General features: G+C 42.3%; 1 protein-coding gene across 1 annotated transcript in view; it reads left to right on the plus strand.

Moving 5' to 3' along the window:
* The first annotated feature begins 2,218 nt into the window (after window positions 1–2,218).
* Window positions 2,219–16,959, plus strand: part of TBC1D12 (TBC1 domain family member 12) — a 40,296-nt gene continuing 25,555 nt past the window's right edge. Inside the window, 2 exon segments of the mRNA XM_068197644.1 lie at window positions 2,219–2,336; window positions 2,339–3,230. Coding sequence (XP_068053745.1) covers window positions 2,219–2,336; window positions 2,339–3,230 — 1,010 coding nt within the window.

Here is a 16,959-nt window from a genome sequence, read left to right on the forward strand (position 1 = left end):
ACGATGGGAAGTGCTGAATTAATTCCCTGCTTTGTTTTGCTTGTGTGCAGAGCTTTTGCTTTACCTGTTAAACTGTCTTTATCTCAACCTATGGATTTCCTCATTTTTACCCACCTGCATCCCATGGGGAGATCGAGTGAATGGCTGTGTGGGCCTTAGTTGCTGTCTGGGATTAAACCACAGCAGTCCTGGAGGTGGAAATCAATGCAAATCCAATGAACCAAATGGTCTTATTTTGAGCAACACGATGTGCTATCCTTTGGCACCCCTGGCATAATTACCAACTACCTCTGCTGCACTGACTGAAATCAGTGCACCATAAGCCAGCCCTGCGTTACACCCTCAGGGCCAGTCTCCATTCTGCAGTTTCTTTAACATCTGGTACTGCTTTGCTGCTGCTGCATTAATGAAATCACTGAAGTCTATTCAAGGGTGACACTGCCATAGAGCATCCCAGGTAAACAATGAACACCTTGTTGAGAATGAACACAGACACTCTGGATCTGAGTGTTTCCTTAAATCTGAAGTTCTCACTGGTAAAAGCAAGAGAGCCTCTGTAGCACCCAGGATGTATGTTCACTCGGCAGGCAGAGTGATCAGTCTCCATGTGTCTGAGATAACCTGAATCACAGTGGAGAACAAAAAGCCTACTGTCTTAGTTACAGCAAAACTTTAAATAGAAAGCTTTATCTAACAAATAAGCTTAATTAGTTCATCCTTGTTAATGGTTTCTTTTGACCAAAGTAGAGTACAAACTGTTCCCATAAGCAGCTCAGCCAGCATATTCAAAGGATAGGCAATTCTGGAAATATTTATTGGGCATTTTTGCAAGCAACTGAGGTCGATGATCCCTTATTTGGCACAGCTGTAGCTGGATGAGGCTGCATGCTTGCTATCAAGATAGTCAAATCAGATTTGAGATTCCAACTATTAGCCAGTTACTCAAGACAAAAGGGATGAGATTAGACTTTCTTGTTGCATGTATAACACTAGTGCTGTACATCTGACCTCAAAAGTAGAGTTACAACATGACAAGAAAAAAAAAAAATCACTAATTTTTTTTTTAACTTGAGCAAAGGCCAGACTTTAGCAAAGTGCTAACAACACAATGAAATGCATCAACTTTTTATTTAGGTGAAGAATCCCAGTTTAAACCTTTCTTTCCAAAATGCTCACAATTTTTAAGGGGAAAAAAAAAAAAAAAAAAGAAAACTAAAGAGAGGCTGTTCCTTCCCCGTGGTGGGTCACACCTCCCTCTGGGCATGGTGCCATTGCCTGCTTTTAAAAGCAAGGCCCCTCACCACGCTGGAGCACCTTGGAAGGTGGGCTTAGTGAATGGAGAACTTCTTTGGCCAAGGATTTCCAGGACAGTGGCACTTCCCTTGCGAAGAAATGTGAGTATTTACCGTTGGAATACATAAGTAATCTGTTGGGTTAGGGTGTTGTTTTTTGTGTTTTTCTAGGATGAGGGGTAGCCTACAAGAGCAAGCATGGGACCTATGCTGTTACTGCTTTTCCGGGGACTTGAAGCCCCTTTGCCTCTTTTTTTTGCGTGTGATTTGTGGCTTTGCACTCATGCCGGGCCGAAGGGACTGCAGTAACTTGGTTTTTCTCTGAGAAATGTGGTGGGAAACGGAGCTGATGGGACCTGTAAATGCCCTCCATTCGCCTCCCCAGCGTTAACCTGTGGAGTTATGACATCCCATCCCTTGCTCAGGAGAGGATTCACCCCAGGATTTCGAAGTGCCGATCTCGTTTCCCTTCTCTCCCTGTCCCGTTTCCCCCAGAGCTCAGGCAGATCCTGTGCCTTTCAAAAAGCGATGCTGCCCTGCCCGTCCCTCGTGCCCACAGCGCCGCCCCCGCGGGGCCAGCAGCGCCGGGGCTCCCTGGGCCCTCCGCCGCGCCGCCCGGAGCCCGCGTGTGTGCAGTGCGTGTGCCCGGCTGCCGGAGGGCCGGGACAGTTCGCTCAATGCCAGCCCGGGCGGCTCTGGGGCAGGGACGGAGGGATGAGGCTGCCGGGCTGGGCTTTCGGCAGCCGCGGCACATCGGCGAACGCGGTACAGGCTGCGCGCCGCGAGCCTCTAGGTGGAATACGGTACCGGGGGCGGGGCGCGGCCTCCACGGCGCCTCTGGCGGGGCAGGGCCTGTCTGGGTGGCATCTCTATGGTTCCGGGTGCGGCCCTGCCGGGAGGGCGAGCGCTTCCTGCCCGGCCCCTCTATGGTGACTTTCCGGGGGGAAGGGCCGCCGCCGGCGCCGCGCGCCTGCGTGTGCCGGGCCCGCCCGCCCCCCGCCGAGGCCGCTGCCCGACGCGCGGAGCGGCGCCGGCTGCCAGCGCTCGCGGCGCCGCCGGTGCGGAGGAAGGCGCGCGCCCCGGCCCCCGCCGCGCCCCCGGGGCTCCGCGGCGGCAAATGGTGGGGCCGGACGATGCCGGAGCTCCGGGCGGCGCAGCCGTGCTTCCCGCGGGCCGGCAGGAGGCGGCGGCGGCGGAGGAGGAGGCGGCGGAGGAGGAGGAGGAGGACGGGGAGCGGGATGGGAGCCGGGGCTCGAGCCGGCGGAGCGGCGGGCCGGGACAGGAGCGGCTACTGCAGCGGTACCTGGCGGCGCTCGGCCCCGCCGCGGCGGCGAGTGGGAAGCGCTGCCCGGAGAAGCCCGCGAACGGAGCCGCCTGCGCTGTGGGCCCCTGCGGGAGGATGACCAACGGGGACGTCGGCTTCCTGCTGCCGCCGCAGGAGCCGCCGCCACCCCCTCGGGCAAGACGGGATGAACCGGGGCCGGAGGAGGAGGAAGCGAAACTGCAGAACGGGGGCTTCCTCCCTTGCCCGGCGGGAGGAGTCCCCTCGGGAACCGCCTTGGAAGAGCCGCTGAGGAGCTGCCGGCTGCGGAGCGAGGCGGAGCGGCGCGGGGGGGCGGCGGCCGAGAGTCCCTCGCCGCCCCGCAGCCCGGGGGGCGACGCCGGCAGCCGGGCGCTCGCCGCCCCCGGCGCGCGGACCTGCCGGGACCGGGCAGAGCCCGCTGCCCTGCCCCCGGCGCCCCTCGGCTTCACGGACGTGAACCTGAACTCCCGCAACACGTACGAGGTGAGCCGCCGCCGCAGCGCCCCGGAGCACCTGCCCCACGGAGGGACCGCGCCCGCCGAGCCGGCCCCGCCGCCGCAGGAGCCCGCGGAGCGGGCCCGGCACCGGGTGGGCATCGCCGGCGCCGGCAGCACCTTCGCCGAGTTCTTCACCAGGTAAAAGAGCCGGTGGCGGGGCCGGTGAGAGGTAGCCAGCATAGTAGCCGGGGCGAAGGGGATGCGGGGTCTGTTGGCCCGGGTCGCGGGCCGCCGTGGGCTGTTGTGCAGGAGCGGGTCTCGGTTCAGCAGGGTCTTACTGCGGGTCACGAAGAGCGGTTCCGACCCTCACGGGCTCTTTCGCTAGCAAGCAGATACTTTTTAGGGCAGGATAGAGGCTTTGGACGTGACAGTAAGATGATAAAGGCTCTTTTAGTGCTACGAGCTACATGGACTTCAAACTGGAACTTGCTTCCTGTACCAGGACATATCGCTGCCTGAACGATCACAGTGGTACTCATTAAACCGCTTGGAGAGTAAGGTGAAAGTTGTTGGTGTTGGAAACTCCTTTCAAATCGTCGTGGCAATTGCCAAGTGTTATAAAGCATCTGCTGCTTGTTGACGGTGTAGATAGAGTTTACTTACTTAATTTTAAGTGTGGTGTTGAAAACTTCAAGGACTATGCTTTGTGCTTGAATTGACTTCTGTTAAGTTTCTAGCACAGAACCGGAAGCTGTGGGACATCCAGCTTTGTCGCCTAGGATCTCTGTCGCATTACTCACTCTTTAGCATACTACACAGGAGGTGCAGCTGGGCTGTAATAACTTATAGCACACTCTGTATTACCTTTATTATGCTTGAAGTGAGGAATTTAGTTTCCAGCAGTTCTAAGTCTCCCAAACTGAGGGGTTGTAATTGTTCAAGTCCCATTGAGTCTCCCATTGAGATGGGAGAGAGGTTTCATCTCAAAGTGGGATCCCAAATTGAGAAATGACCTCCCTCTGCCTACTCTCAGGAAGGGGGGAGATGGATTCTTGAGGATAAGGATAGTAGCAGTTGAAGAATAAGTTGGTACACCCACTTTGTTTCAGGGATGGACTGAGAGATGTCCTGCTATTCTTTCTATTCCATATTAGTGTTCTTCCCTCCCATCCTTTTTTTCTTTTTCCTCATGTCATGTGGACTGCAGTATATTGTATGAGAGTAGCTCAGTGGGTTGGAGAATGGTGCTAATAAGGCCAAGGTTGTGAATTCAGTCCCTGTCTGGGCCATTCACTTAAGGAGTTGGACTCGATGATCCTTGTGGGTCCCTTCCAGGTCAGAATATTCTGTGATATTACCATCCTGTTGCCTCACTACTTGAACACATCGACCAGTAACATTAGTATTGTTGCTTTTTGTCCCAAGTCAATAATTGATTGGAATTCTGGAGCATTTTCTTCATAGATGCTGTGGCTTAACTGCAGGTGGCAACTAAGCACTACACAGCTTCTTGTTTTCCACACCCTACACCTCTGGCCCCAGTGAAATGGGGAGGAGAATCAAAAGTAAAACTTGTAGGTTGAGATAAGAAAAATGTGGTCATTTAAACAAAGTTTAAATGCTATAATAGTATAATAGTTATAATAGTAATAATAATAATGATAATATAAAGAAAAACCTAAGTGATGCACAGCACAATTGCTCACCAGCCGCTGATTAATGCCAGACTCTTTCCCCACACACTGATCATCCTCTTCTGGGTAACTCTCCGAGTTTATGTTCTGGGCAGTAGGTTTTTATAGTGTGGAATCCTTTTGGCCCGTTCTGGTCACCTGTCCCAGCTATACTCCCTCTCAGCTTTTTGTGTACTTCCTCACTGGCAGAGCATGAGACACAAAGTCCTTGACTTTGGATAAGCACAGCTGAGCAACAAACAAAACATCAATGTATTATCAACATTGTTCCGGTACTGAATCCAAAACAGAGCTCTGTACCAGCTACTGGGAAGAAATTAGCTCTATCCCAGAGAAAACCAGGACAATAGAAAAGTTTGAACCTGGTGTGCAGTAGAAGTTGTCAATATACATTGATATTTATTGGTGTTAGAAAAGGCTTGGGTAATAGATGAAAAAGTTGAATTGCTTCTATCCTGACAAAAGCTATAGTACAAGACACCTCAGTGGAAGAGTAGCTCTCAGGAAATGCTATTTCACAGTGCCTGACTGGCCCAGCTAGCTATGCCTCTGGTGCATTTGGCCTGGTGAGCAATACTGGCTACCTTCAGTTTTGCCTATACATTCATAAGAGCCTTAGTTATAGCTGATATAATCTCATCAGCCAAAATGAGATTGACTAATGAAAACTTCCAGTGATTTTCTTTAAAAACAAATTCAAACTTGTCTTGCTTGATATATTTGTCTCTAGATAAATAAATACTAGAATGGGTAATATCCATTATGAAAAGTGGTAATAAAACATTTATAACTTTTTCAGTAGTAAGTTCTTGTCTTCTGAACTGATATTTCAAAAGCTTAGACTTATTTTAAATTGTCCAGATTCATTCAAAGCTGACAGTTGCCAATGTAAGTGGGCTATCTTGTAGTTTTTAAAAAAAGGATGTCAGCAATGAGAACTAAAATGGTATAAAAAATTGTCCTGTCTTTGAATATTTGTAGCAAATCGATTTCCTTGTGAAGTTCTCAGGAGAAGGTTACTTGTATTTTTGAATGTGCACAGGCTCATAAATGATATTGCTTCCTAGAATTTGAGTTGTACCGAGTGTCTGTGTACCTGAGAGATAGCAACTTATCTGTGTTTTGTCAGAGTGTGTAGGTGCTCCCACAATGTAAAATAAAAACCAAAAGGTACTGGATGTGCTACACAGGTAACCCAGCAACCTGGAGTATCTTATGTAGGATGTTTTGTGCTTGTAATGCTCTTTGTTGAGTTTGCAAACTGTCTAAAATTTGGTATTTTCCATTGTGTTTTTCTAATAGCCATATATATATGGAAATTATTCTAAAAGCTGGACATTTCTTGCAGATTCTTAAAAAAGAGAAGGCAAAGGAAATCCTTCTGCCTTCAGCTTTATTGCTGTAATTGCTGTGACTGAACAGTTTGATCAGACAGATCTGGGTTAGGAGGCTGCTGTTTCCAGCTGTTCTAGCTTGTTCCCAGCTCTTCAGTTATCAGACTGACCTGCTTCATAGTTCTTCGAAATAATCCATGTTAATTGTCTGTCTTCATTCAGTGAGCCAGAGATAAAACTGATGAGGTGAGGGAAAAAGCAAGCAGCTGTCATCAGCTGCTTATCCAAACTCCGTGACAGGGAGAGTGGCTGTGCCCTTGAGATTGTCATTAATAATTACTTTAAGATCCTGGGGAAGTTTGCATTGGTGACTAGAATCTTTTTTTCAGGTAAGTATTAGGTATGATATATGGCCCTGGGTTCTTAAGTTGTGTTTGTGCCAAATCATTAAGCCTGTCAAATCAGTACTAACAACTTATAACAGGAAAATAATTGGTTTTGCTCTACATCTCGTTTCTCTTCACATGTGAAGTGGGATACCACAAGTAGATTGGTATGTGGAGCAGAGTGTCATGGCAAGGAAAGTTGCTTGGCTATGGTCACTTGGGTCCACTGTGCTACTGTTTTGGTCAGAGCAATAAATGGCTTCTTGGAAGTCACCTGTCACTGCTTTGTCATGATTCATAATGCAGTCATGTACAAGCATTGTTCTTATGGTTTGTGGTCTTACACAGCAGCTTACAAGGGCAATGCTCTGTTCTTGGGTGATTGGATCGCTGTTGGGTGCAGAATGGTTCAGTGAGCAGGAACATTGTATGGACAATTGAATTAAAGCCATGATTATTACCTTGACTACAGTATGCTCTAAATGTGCTGCTTTGGGGGACAGAGCAAAACAGTAAACCAAAAAGGTCAAGCAGCAGCAAGTAATCAAGGGCTGAGATAAAGACTCATTTCTGAACTTCTTCTAAAGACGCATTCTACTTCATAGTTCTATAGGTAGGTACTAGGCATCTTTTCAGCTTGTGTATATATTGTATCTTTCTGAATTTTGTGTTTGGTAGACAAATTTAGGTATCTGGTAGTTGGCAAAGCTTCTTATTCCTGGCTTCAAAGCTTACTGTTGAAAACAGTGATATTTGCTTTTTTTGTGGTAGAGCATCATTTTCCCAAGTACTTGTATTCCAGCATTCATCTAAGATTCACGAGATTAATTCATAACTGCTACTTCTTGTAGGTCTTTGGAGTGTGCTGTGAGAAAAAGGTGTAAGGGGTTATAAGTATGTGTGGCTAGCTGACGCGCATATTCTTATGGAAACTGTCTTTAGTCTCATACTTCCTTCATTGCCCAGAGTAATTGTGTTCATTGTCCAGAAGTTTTGAAAAATATCCACTTGAGAAGATGGAAAGTCAAAAGAAGTCAGTATTTGTAGGCACAAAGCACTAAGAAATCACCGAAGCTCACATTTTTGTCTCCATCATTGTAAACACAGCCTTGTGGTTCCATGGGTAGGTAGTTCTTCAAAAGCTGCTAATCTTCTTGCCTTTACAGATGTCCTTGGCGGAGACTGGAGGGTTTCAGGAAGGTTCACTGAGTATTGTTACACAGTACACAGTAGTGTCTCTAGCTATGTAGTTTATATTTCAATTTATTACTAAGCAACACTTGCAGCTTTTTGCACTACCTGGTTATCTACCTAGATGGGTCTTGTGAAGGTTTAGTACCAAAATCAACATTTCTCTTAGAGAAAAGCTCTGCGTACATAAATCATCATGAAACTTCAGGGGATGTACTGTGCACCTATGGAGAAGAAATCTGTTTAGTGGAATTTTGATCAAAAATTAATCAAGTGGGAATGAACTGTCCTAGTTGTGACAGGTTTTCTAAACCTTCCGTTCATGTAAAGGTAAGAAAACAGATTGATGGGGTCACTTAACAGTGCTTAATTTCTATTCCACTATTGCCTGTGCCTATATCTTGATCAGAACTTACTGATCAAGAAAAAACTTTGGCGTTTTATTTTTGATTTTGGTGTTGTTTTTACATTGCCCAGATTAAAACAAACCAAATGAAAAAAAGTACAGTTATACCATCAATATATTGGAAATACAGTTAGAGAGAAGAGTTAAGGGAATACATAAAAGCTTCCCCCAGAAACCATGAGGGCACCCTTCCCCCTTCTGTTTTTGGGTCCAGTTGTTTTTGCTTTCTGTAAATAATTTTGTGAAGAACCTAAGCGAAGAAATGGATACACATAATTGCTTTGAATTAAAGCTGACTGGAGAAAGTAAGAAAGAGTACTTGGACTCTAATCTGTGGGCAACTTCAAGCAGTACTCTTTTTTTTCCTAAGTTAGAGACATAAGTAACTTGATAAAAATAGGAAATGGCATTCATATTATCAAGTTGAGAAGCTCCTCTGTGGATTCTTCCTTGACATTTGTGAAGAAGGATTTATTTTGTGAAGTTGTGTTGACGTTGACCAGTTTCTGACTTTCAATGAATGTTTCACCATAGATAAGATGCTATGCACCCATAGAATCAATTTGATTAGGATGTCTGTTGACTAGCAAATCAAAGTTAAATTTCAGGAGCTCAAGCAGAAGAATGTTATGTTGATTTAACTCTGGACAGGTTTCAGAAGGTCACGTTGCTCCAACTTCTGTCTGCAGCAAGTCTTTCCCCAAGGAAAAAAAGCTGACAGAACAGATGTCAATTCTAAAGTCTTAGATGTATAGTCTTCATCAATCTATACAGCCTAAAGTATTATTAGCAATCTTTCTACTCTCCTTGGACAACAGTGTACTGGCCAGTTATATTTTACACTGGTACACATATTTGCACCAGGAGTTTTGTAATCCTAGTAGGAGTTTTCATGAAGTAAGTTCTCATTAAACTGATGCTGTAGATTTTTTTGGGGGTGTCTGTGTGGGTTTTTTTCAAGGCAAAAGCTTAAATTGCTATTTTGTGTGCAGCAAACTGTTGGAATCATAGCTTGTTTTGTAAGGACTGTTCTATAGAGGCATTTAAACTTAATCTGAAAGCATCTTCTCCCCCTCCCCTTCATTTTGTGGAAGGCCTTTTAATTCTTTGGTGTCTTCTGGTTATTTGGGGTCACAGGGTTTCTTACAGAGTATATTGAGAGTAGTGTGACAAAGTGAATGGGACCTCTCTTCTGAATAGGCTATGACTAAAAGAAGAACGTTTTACGTGGGAAATAACCAAAGAAGATCACTTAAATCACAGCTGGCCTCTAAGAAAATGATAGTTTTATGTTTTTGCTCTCTTGGCTGTTCAGTTATTCATTAGGTTATTTTGTCCTGATTGCTTAAGAATAAAAAAGGAGTTTAAGGGCTTTTTGTCGCATTTCATTCACGTGGATGCAAAAATTGTTACTCCTCTCTTCAATTTCTTGGAACTACTGAGATGTTTACAATATAAAGTCTGTCCTTTTTTATCATAATTGATCTTGTTTGTTGTTCAGCTGGGGAGGGAAGGCTTGTTGATCTGGGTGGTTGGCATTGCTTTAAACTTTGCAGCCTCTGTGTGTTCATCTTTTTATTATTGCTTTCTAAGGAAGTGAAGCACGGTTTCTGCTTCATCTTTCTAGTACTGCAGCCTGTTTCCAAGGTTCAGTCAAACCTCTCAGAGTCTGAGAGAGCTCCAGCATAAAAATCCTACAGATTTTTGAATTAAGTCTGAACACAAGGAAAGCCTGCGAAAGAGACTGATAATTTGCCTCTGTATTTTCAGAAACCAGTCAGCTGTGCAAGCCACCTGCAGAGCATTTTGCTTCTGGCTCGATATTGGGGTAACAGTCTGAAGAAGAGTGTGGGTGTTGTATGGGTGAACTTATGACTTTAATTAGTAGAAAACTAGTTTTCATGGTCATAAATGAGTTTATTCTTTCAGAACTTCAGAGAGCCAAACACTCAGACTGGTGTTCTTCTGAATTCCTTTCCTGCTTTCTTAAGGCCTGACTGAAAAGAATAGCTGTAGCCTAGAGGAGTACTTTCCTACAATTTTTCTCCCTTCTCCAAGATACTCCTTTATGAAGAAGAAGCTATGTTCAGTTTACATTGTTATATTGGGAATTTTTATTTAATGTGCTCTTAGGTAAGTGAAAGAGTGTCTTTTGATCATGTAACATAATAAAAGCTTCCTTGTTGGGGCCCCTTGCCTCTGACATTTGTTGGTCTAAACTTCCTGAAGGCCAGCTGTAGGAATAGGCAATCTAAGCTTGGCTGTGGTCAGACCTCAGACCTTTCAAAGCTCTGTCCTGTCTGTGTTGCTTCAGTTGCCTAATGCATTCATTAATGTAGGATCTTGTCTGTCTTGCTGCTGGGCAGCAATGAAGCAGTTCGTATGCTGGATGCCAGAATGCTTTAAAACTCAAACAATCCACTTGCTATCAAAGGTATTTGTGTGATTGGAATCTGTCTGCCTTAGGTAGCTGAGGGAACTGTGGTGGTTTAGTCTGGACAACAGGAGGCTGAAGGGAGACCTTGTCACTCTCTACAAATACCTGAGAGGAAGTTGTAGTGCCATGGGTGTCAGTTTCTTTTTCCAGATATCAAGTGATAGGATGAGAGGAAACAGCTTCAAGTTGTGGCAAGGAGGTTTAGGTTGGATATTAGGAAAAGCATCATCACTGAAAGGCTAGTCAAGCATTGGAACTGGCTGCCCAAGGAAGTGATTGAGTTATCATCCCTGGAGGTGTTTAAAAGTCGTGTAGATGTGACACTTGGGGACATGGTTTAGTGGTGATCCTAACAGTGCTGGGTTAATTGTTGGACTCAGTTATCTTAGAGGTCTTTTCCAACCTAAATGATTCTATTATTCTAGCTTTTTCTTGTTGTGAACTGTGTTTTGCAAACTGCGTGCTGTTCCTCAAATTCTGTAAGTAGTGGAGTGGTAGATTAGAAAATTTCTTCCTCGTTTTTAGAAAAGTTATCAGTCAAAACTGAATTAAATCAGTCCTCTGACTTCTTATATAAGCTAATAGATCAAAAATTAATTCTTGTGTTTTGTATTATTTCTGTAATTGATCACTGAAGCAATGACACAAAATATATTGTGAATTGCTAGTTGCAGCTGAAACCCAATGCACTGAGTGACTGCAAAAGTGCTGCAGTAATACCTTGCTTGTGGTGCTACATTGTGCAGTCGAGTAGTTGACAGGCACTCTGTCAGGCACCAGAAAGGAAAAATATTAACTGAGGCTTAACCAGACTGGTCAGAGTTGCAGTCACCCCTGGGACAGTCTTCAAAATAAAACTCTGCCCTCTGTTTGAACTTTGAGTTCACCAACTTGTAGGCCATGTCAAAGGCTGGAAATCTTTATCACCTTTGTTTTGAAAGCATACATTGTATAGAAACATTTGAACTATAGGTATAGTGATTGCCCTGATAAAGCTAGTGAGTTTTGCCTTAACTGAAAGTGATTCACATCTAGAACAATTTCAGGTGCTTTGTTTAATTGAGTTGTACTTAGTAAGATATCTTGGTGAGCTGACTGAAGAATTTGCTATTGTCAGGAAACAAAGGAAATGTTTCATCCCTGCTTCTGGTATTTATGATCTTCTGTGAGCCGCTCTCATTAAGCTGGGGAATGAAAAAATGTTTATGGTTTTCTGTGGGACTAGTGAGTTGGATTGACTTGCAAGGTATAGAGGGTCTTGGAGCTGATGCAACAGAAGGGATTGTAGGACATTACTGTGCAAGGAGGAGAAATGGGCTTCCCCATTATGTGGGTTTGTGGAAGGAAGGGGTCTTGTTCCTCTAGCACTGTTTTGCTTGGAGTATGTTGCTCATTAAGTAGCTGTGACTTTGATGGAGTTTATGTTCCTGGCTGTACAAAAAGTATCCAGAAAATACGGATACACAGAATATCTCTAGTCAGCTGGTAAAAATTCTCCACTTCTCTCAGCTGTGATCTTTGTTTTAAATGCTGTGGGTGAGTGACCTTTGATCATTATTAGAGAAGATTGACCATAGTGTTGGTGTAGTGTCAAAATAGCTTTATAACTGCTTGATCAAATATGAAAATGATAGAACAGTCTGGCATATAGCTCTGTTTTGCTACTTCACTCTGAAAAGTAAAGGCTGATTCTCTCCCTTTATTTGTATTAAACCATTCTGAAATTTAACCCCATCAGTTACCTTGCTTATATGTCTGCTTGTTTATGTATGTTTTTGAATGCTTGAACTGCTTGTAAAGCTGACGTGTGCAACAGCTATTTGTTAGGAATAGAATGTACTCTGGTAAAATACAGTTTATCAGTGAGTGTTCTGTACAAAGTTTCTGTAATACTGCTAAACACTTTAAACTATTAAAACTTCCCAGGTGTTTGTGTACCTGTAGTAAAACTTCTGCCAGTTTGTAAAGCCACTTTGGGGCTGGTATCCACTAGGAGCTTGATAAGAGAGTTGATCTAATTTAGTCTCATCAGTGCAGTTCCATGATAGTTCTGTCAATCTTTGTCCTCTCCAAGGTGTCAGAAGCCACTTCCTTCCCAGCTTCTCAATCCTTATCAGCTAGTCCTGAGAGTTCATTAAATTTCAGGTTTACCTAGTTGTAGCCAAGGCTTTAGTTGACCACTAATATAAATGGAGACATCATATTTACTTAAAAAATACTTCAAGTTTGGTCTTGCTGAGGATGGTTGTTGTTCTGGGTAGGATTGTTTGTTTCCTTTTTTATTTGTTTTTGTTGGAGGGGTGGGGAGGGGAGAGAGGCCAAAAGCTTGCATGTGTTGCATTTAAGACTGCAGGTTTAGAGTATTGCAAACATTGAAGCTCCTTTGGAGAGGGTAGTTTGGGATATTCTTTGGGTTGTCTTGGTGCAGAGAGAAAGAGGAGATCTTTACATCTAGAAAGTGCTAAAACTAGAAACCTGTAACCTATCTGTGGTTGGGGTAATAAAATTAAAACAGAATCTTGTATCTAGCTGCTGCTTGTAGCAAAGTGGTGGAAAATGTAAACTGTAAAATTGGTTGGGTCACATCTCTTCCAATATAGGGCACAACTTTGAAACTTGTGCTAAGAGCAATCACGAATGTGTTGGATCAAAATGGACTGACACTTGAAGCTACTGAAATTAAAAATGTAGAATGCCTGTTGCTCTGCAGGCTTTGTAAGTGGCTAACCAAAAAGGTTTTATTTCCTTTCAATGATTCATTATTTATGCTTAGAGTTGAGTTACCTTTGTTTCTGCATGTAAATTATTGAAAAGTCTTGTTCAAAGCAGAGGGGCTAATTCTGCTTAATAAAGCAATGGGGTTTTTTTGTCCGCTGTTATTTCCAAATCATTTCACATGAGAGCATAACAGAATGGCCAAGACTCAAATATGGAGAAGAATTCTGCTGTGTTCTTAAGCAGCTTTTCTGTGTTATGCCTGGTAAAGAGATGCCAATATGAATGTAATAGTTCTTGTTATGTATTTGGCTATGGAATATTCCATATAGAATATGGAATTGCAGGCTTACAGAAGTCTCCAGAATTTGTTCTGAAAGTATGATTTTAAGTAAAAACTATTACTTTTAGTGTTTTGTATCTGTAAAAATGTATCTATAGCAATTCCTGGAACATGCCTCTTCTAACTCTTTACTGATACAACTCTCTGGGTAAAGACTGTTGGGTAAATAAGTAATTTCCTTATCAGCTCATCTTTCAGCTAATTCAAATTTCAACAAATTTCAAACATACACCTATTTTGTATGCCTATGAAGCTTATGAAAAAATTAGCATGGAGTGGAGCAAAAGCAGATGGCATGTACAAGCAGAACTCTGTGGAGATGCAAAATCAGTTGTTTTGTAATACAAACACAGTTTTTAATGAATTTTGTTACTTTATTCCTTTTACACGCTCTGAGATTTTGTTGGAATCAGTCGATTTTTGATGTTATTTCAGAGAAATTTAACTTCAGGGCTTTTAAATGCATTTTTGTAACTATATTAAAAACACAGAAAATGTACTTGGTTTTTTTTGTCAAACTTGGTGTTCATTTGTAGCATTACTTCTGTGCTGGATTTCCCTTCTAAGCCTTTGTGATTCTGTGAGGAAAAGCTATATATGATAGAGTGAGGATATTCTTGATGGGATGCTGATTCCTTCCTGTTTGTGTGCTTCTTCCTTGGATTTAAAATGATGCAGTTGTCTTATGCAGTGTTTACTAACAGGTACTAGGTGCTTAATCAAAAGGAAAATCTAATCAGCCCTCACTTCCTCTGTCAGTTCTCGTGGCTTTCAGATCTTGTTTTCTTGGCATAACAACTTCCCTGTTATCAAAGCTCTTGAAAGATGGATGCAATGAGAAGAAATGATTGATGATGGAAAATGACAGTAAACCAGATTGTTTTGTGTAAAGTAGAAGTCAGAAAAATATTTTGACAATTAGCTTTTTTAATCTAAAAAAGTAACTTTTACTATGCTAGTATAACTTGAGATCTCTTTTTGGAGCTATTTTATTTGGAAATCAATGGATAAACATTTTTAGCAAGCTCAAAGTTATCTTCTAAGGATGAGAAATCAGAGAATAGTAGTTTACCTTTCAGAATTGAGATATAAACACAGCATGAATATATTAGTAAAATAATCCTAAAATCTGAATATTTTATTTGGAAAGAAAATGTTTTTCTTGTGCCACACTATATGTTTGCCACGGATGCCCATAGTTCATTGGTTTTGTTTTGGTGTTTTTTTGGTTGGTGTTTTTTTTCTGTGGTTTTTTTTTTTGTGTGTGTTGGTTTTTTGGGGGGTGTTTGTTTTGTTTGAATGTTTTTTTGTTTTTTTTTTTTTTTTTTTGTCTAATGTAATGCAGCATTTCAAATTATATTTAGTTTTCTATTAAAGTGAACTGTAAGGAAGCATAATTTCCTCATGTATAGCAGTAATGCTCTCCTCTGATACCACTTGAATTTTGCCATTTTTCTGTAGTGCAAGATGAATAAATTAGAGAAAAGTAGTCTCATTGTTAGTATGCTTTATACTGATATTCATCCTAAAAGGCTCAAGTGTAACTCCAGCCTTCCTCTACACCTGAATTCTGTCTATAGATTGCTAAAAGTGTCAGAATAGGTGAAGCCTGAGCCTGTATATGGAGTGTTAATGATTGAATGATTGGGAAGGAAGGCTACTTAAGGTGTTGCTGGGATGCCCAACGCAGTGGAATACTGCTGTAGCCTGTTGTGTGTGGCACACAGTGGAGTTGTACAAAGGGAAGATCCATATGTATTGCCTTTGTTGAAAGAGCTGTAGCAAAATGATGTGTCCGTGAAACGAGGTTTGTTTGACCTTTTTGGTCAAACAAAAGATTCTTGTCAGACTCTTGTTCTTGTGGGGAGGTGACTCAGTTATACCTAGAGGCAGAGTGCTGGAGATGGATCTACCCTGGAGCTTTTCCTACCTGCTGCTGTTCAAAGCACTTCAGCTTTATTTGAGTGGCTGTTGTGCAAGTACAGCACAGACTGGTTTTGGATAAAATTTGAGATCAAGGTTGAAGTAATTGTCTCATATTTTCCCGTAACTTCCTCTAAATCTTGGAAATCTGTCATCCTCTTGACCTACAGCTACTTGGAAATCGGAAAGAAGTTTTTTGTATTGAGATTTTTTGGGGAGGAATTCAAAACCCCGAAGTAAATTAAAAAATTTACTAAAGTATCAGGCTCTACCTATCCCCTTCTGAGATTTAATTCTAATTGCATTTAGACTACACTAATAAATAGCAATAAACAAGAGATTTTAAAAGCAAAAGTGGAATGGAAGCAAGCAAATTCGTTAGTAGAGCATAGTGTTAATGTCACCTGTCGAAATGGTTAACAATTTTTGAATTGCTGTACCACCAGTATGGTGAAACTTGCACAGGCAGGAATAGTTGAAGCAACACTGTTAAAAATAGGGGGGAAACCACCAGTCATAGCTGTCATTACAGTTGTTGCAGTTGTGTGATCACAGCCCGCAGGTTTTTGTTTAGCATAACCCAAACCATGTTAGCAGTCGATGTCTGGGTCTGTGCCAAGAACTTCTCATTCTGTGGCATTCCATTTAGCTTTCAAGATCTTCAAGGCACCTACTGAAACATTTTGGAGTGTCATTTGAGGGTGTTAATATGTGTTGTATAAAAGAAGCAGGGAAAAAAACCCCTTGCAGCTTTCCCCTGGGCTTTTGTAAACCAGAGCTTAAATCAATGAACTGATTTAATACTTCTATCCCATGGGTCCTTGCAACAGAAAGAATTGTTCAGTTCTAGAGTGTAGGCTCTTTTTTAAGGAATTTTGAGGGATTCAAATGGATTTTGAGATTCTGTACCAAAATGCTATTGACTTTTCAGCCATTTCAATAGCTGACTCTTCCTGGGATCAGTGAGACTCATGAATATTCTAAGCAGCAAGAAATACATCAAATCTAGTACACTTCCTGCAGTTCAGTGAATGCAACTTGTAAGCATTCACAGATGCTGTTCCTTAACAAGGCTTTTGTAAGGCTTTACTGCTGTCAAGAACACCTCAGATGTGATACTCTTAGTTGCCAAAACAATGTATTAAGAAGTATCCTTCCATCTTCAGCAAAGTTTATTTGTAATCTCTCTTTATTTCCTTTCCATTAGAATTCCCGTGTGAAGTTTATTCTGACATGATACAAAGTTTTACCAGCTTTTAGCCTTCACAAGAAGCAGACTTCATTGAATATGTGCTCAATAAAAGTAAAACTTCTTTCTTTCCAGGCTACATTAAGGGAGGTTTGTTTTAATGTTTTATTTGTTTAAAAAAACTGAAAAATGAAATCTTGTAAAAGCCATGAGCATACCTAAATATTTTGTATAGAAATACTAATAAAAAATTCTATGTTTACACATTTTTTTCCTTTTAAAAATCTACCAGCTACCTGGTTAATAATG

The sequence above is a fragment of the Anomalospiza imberbis genome, chromosome 8, assembly GCF_031753505.1.
Source record: "Anomalospiza imberbis isolate Cuckoo-Finch-1a 21T00152 chromosome 8, ASM3175350v1, whole genome shotgun sequence".
NCBI lineage: Eukaryota > Metazoa > Chordata > Aves > Passeriformes > Viduidae > Anomalospiza > Anomalospiza imberbis.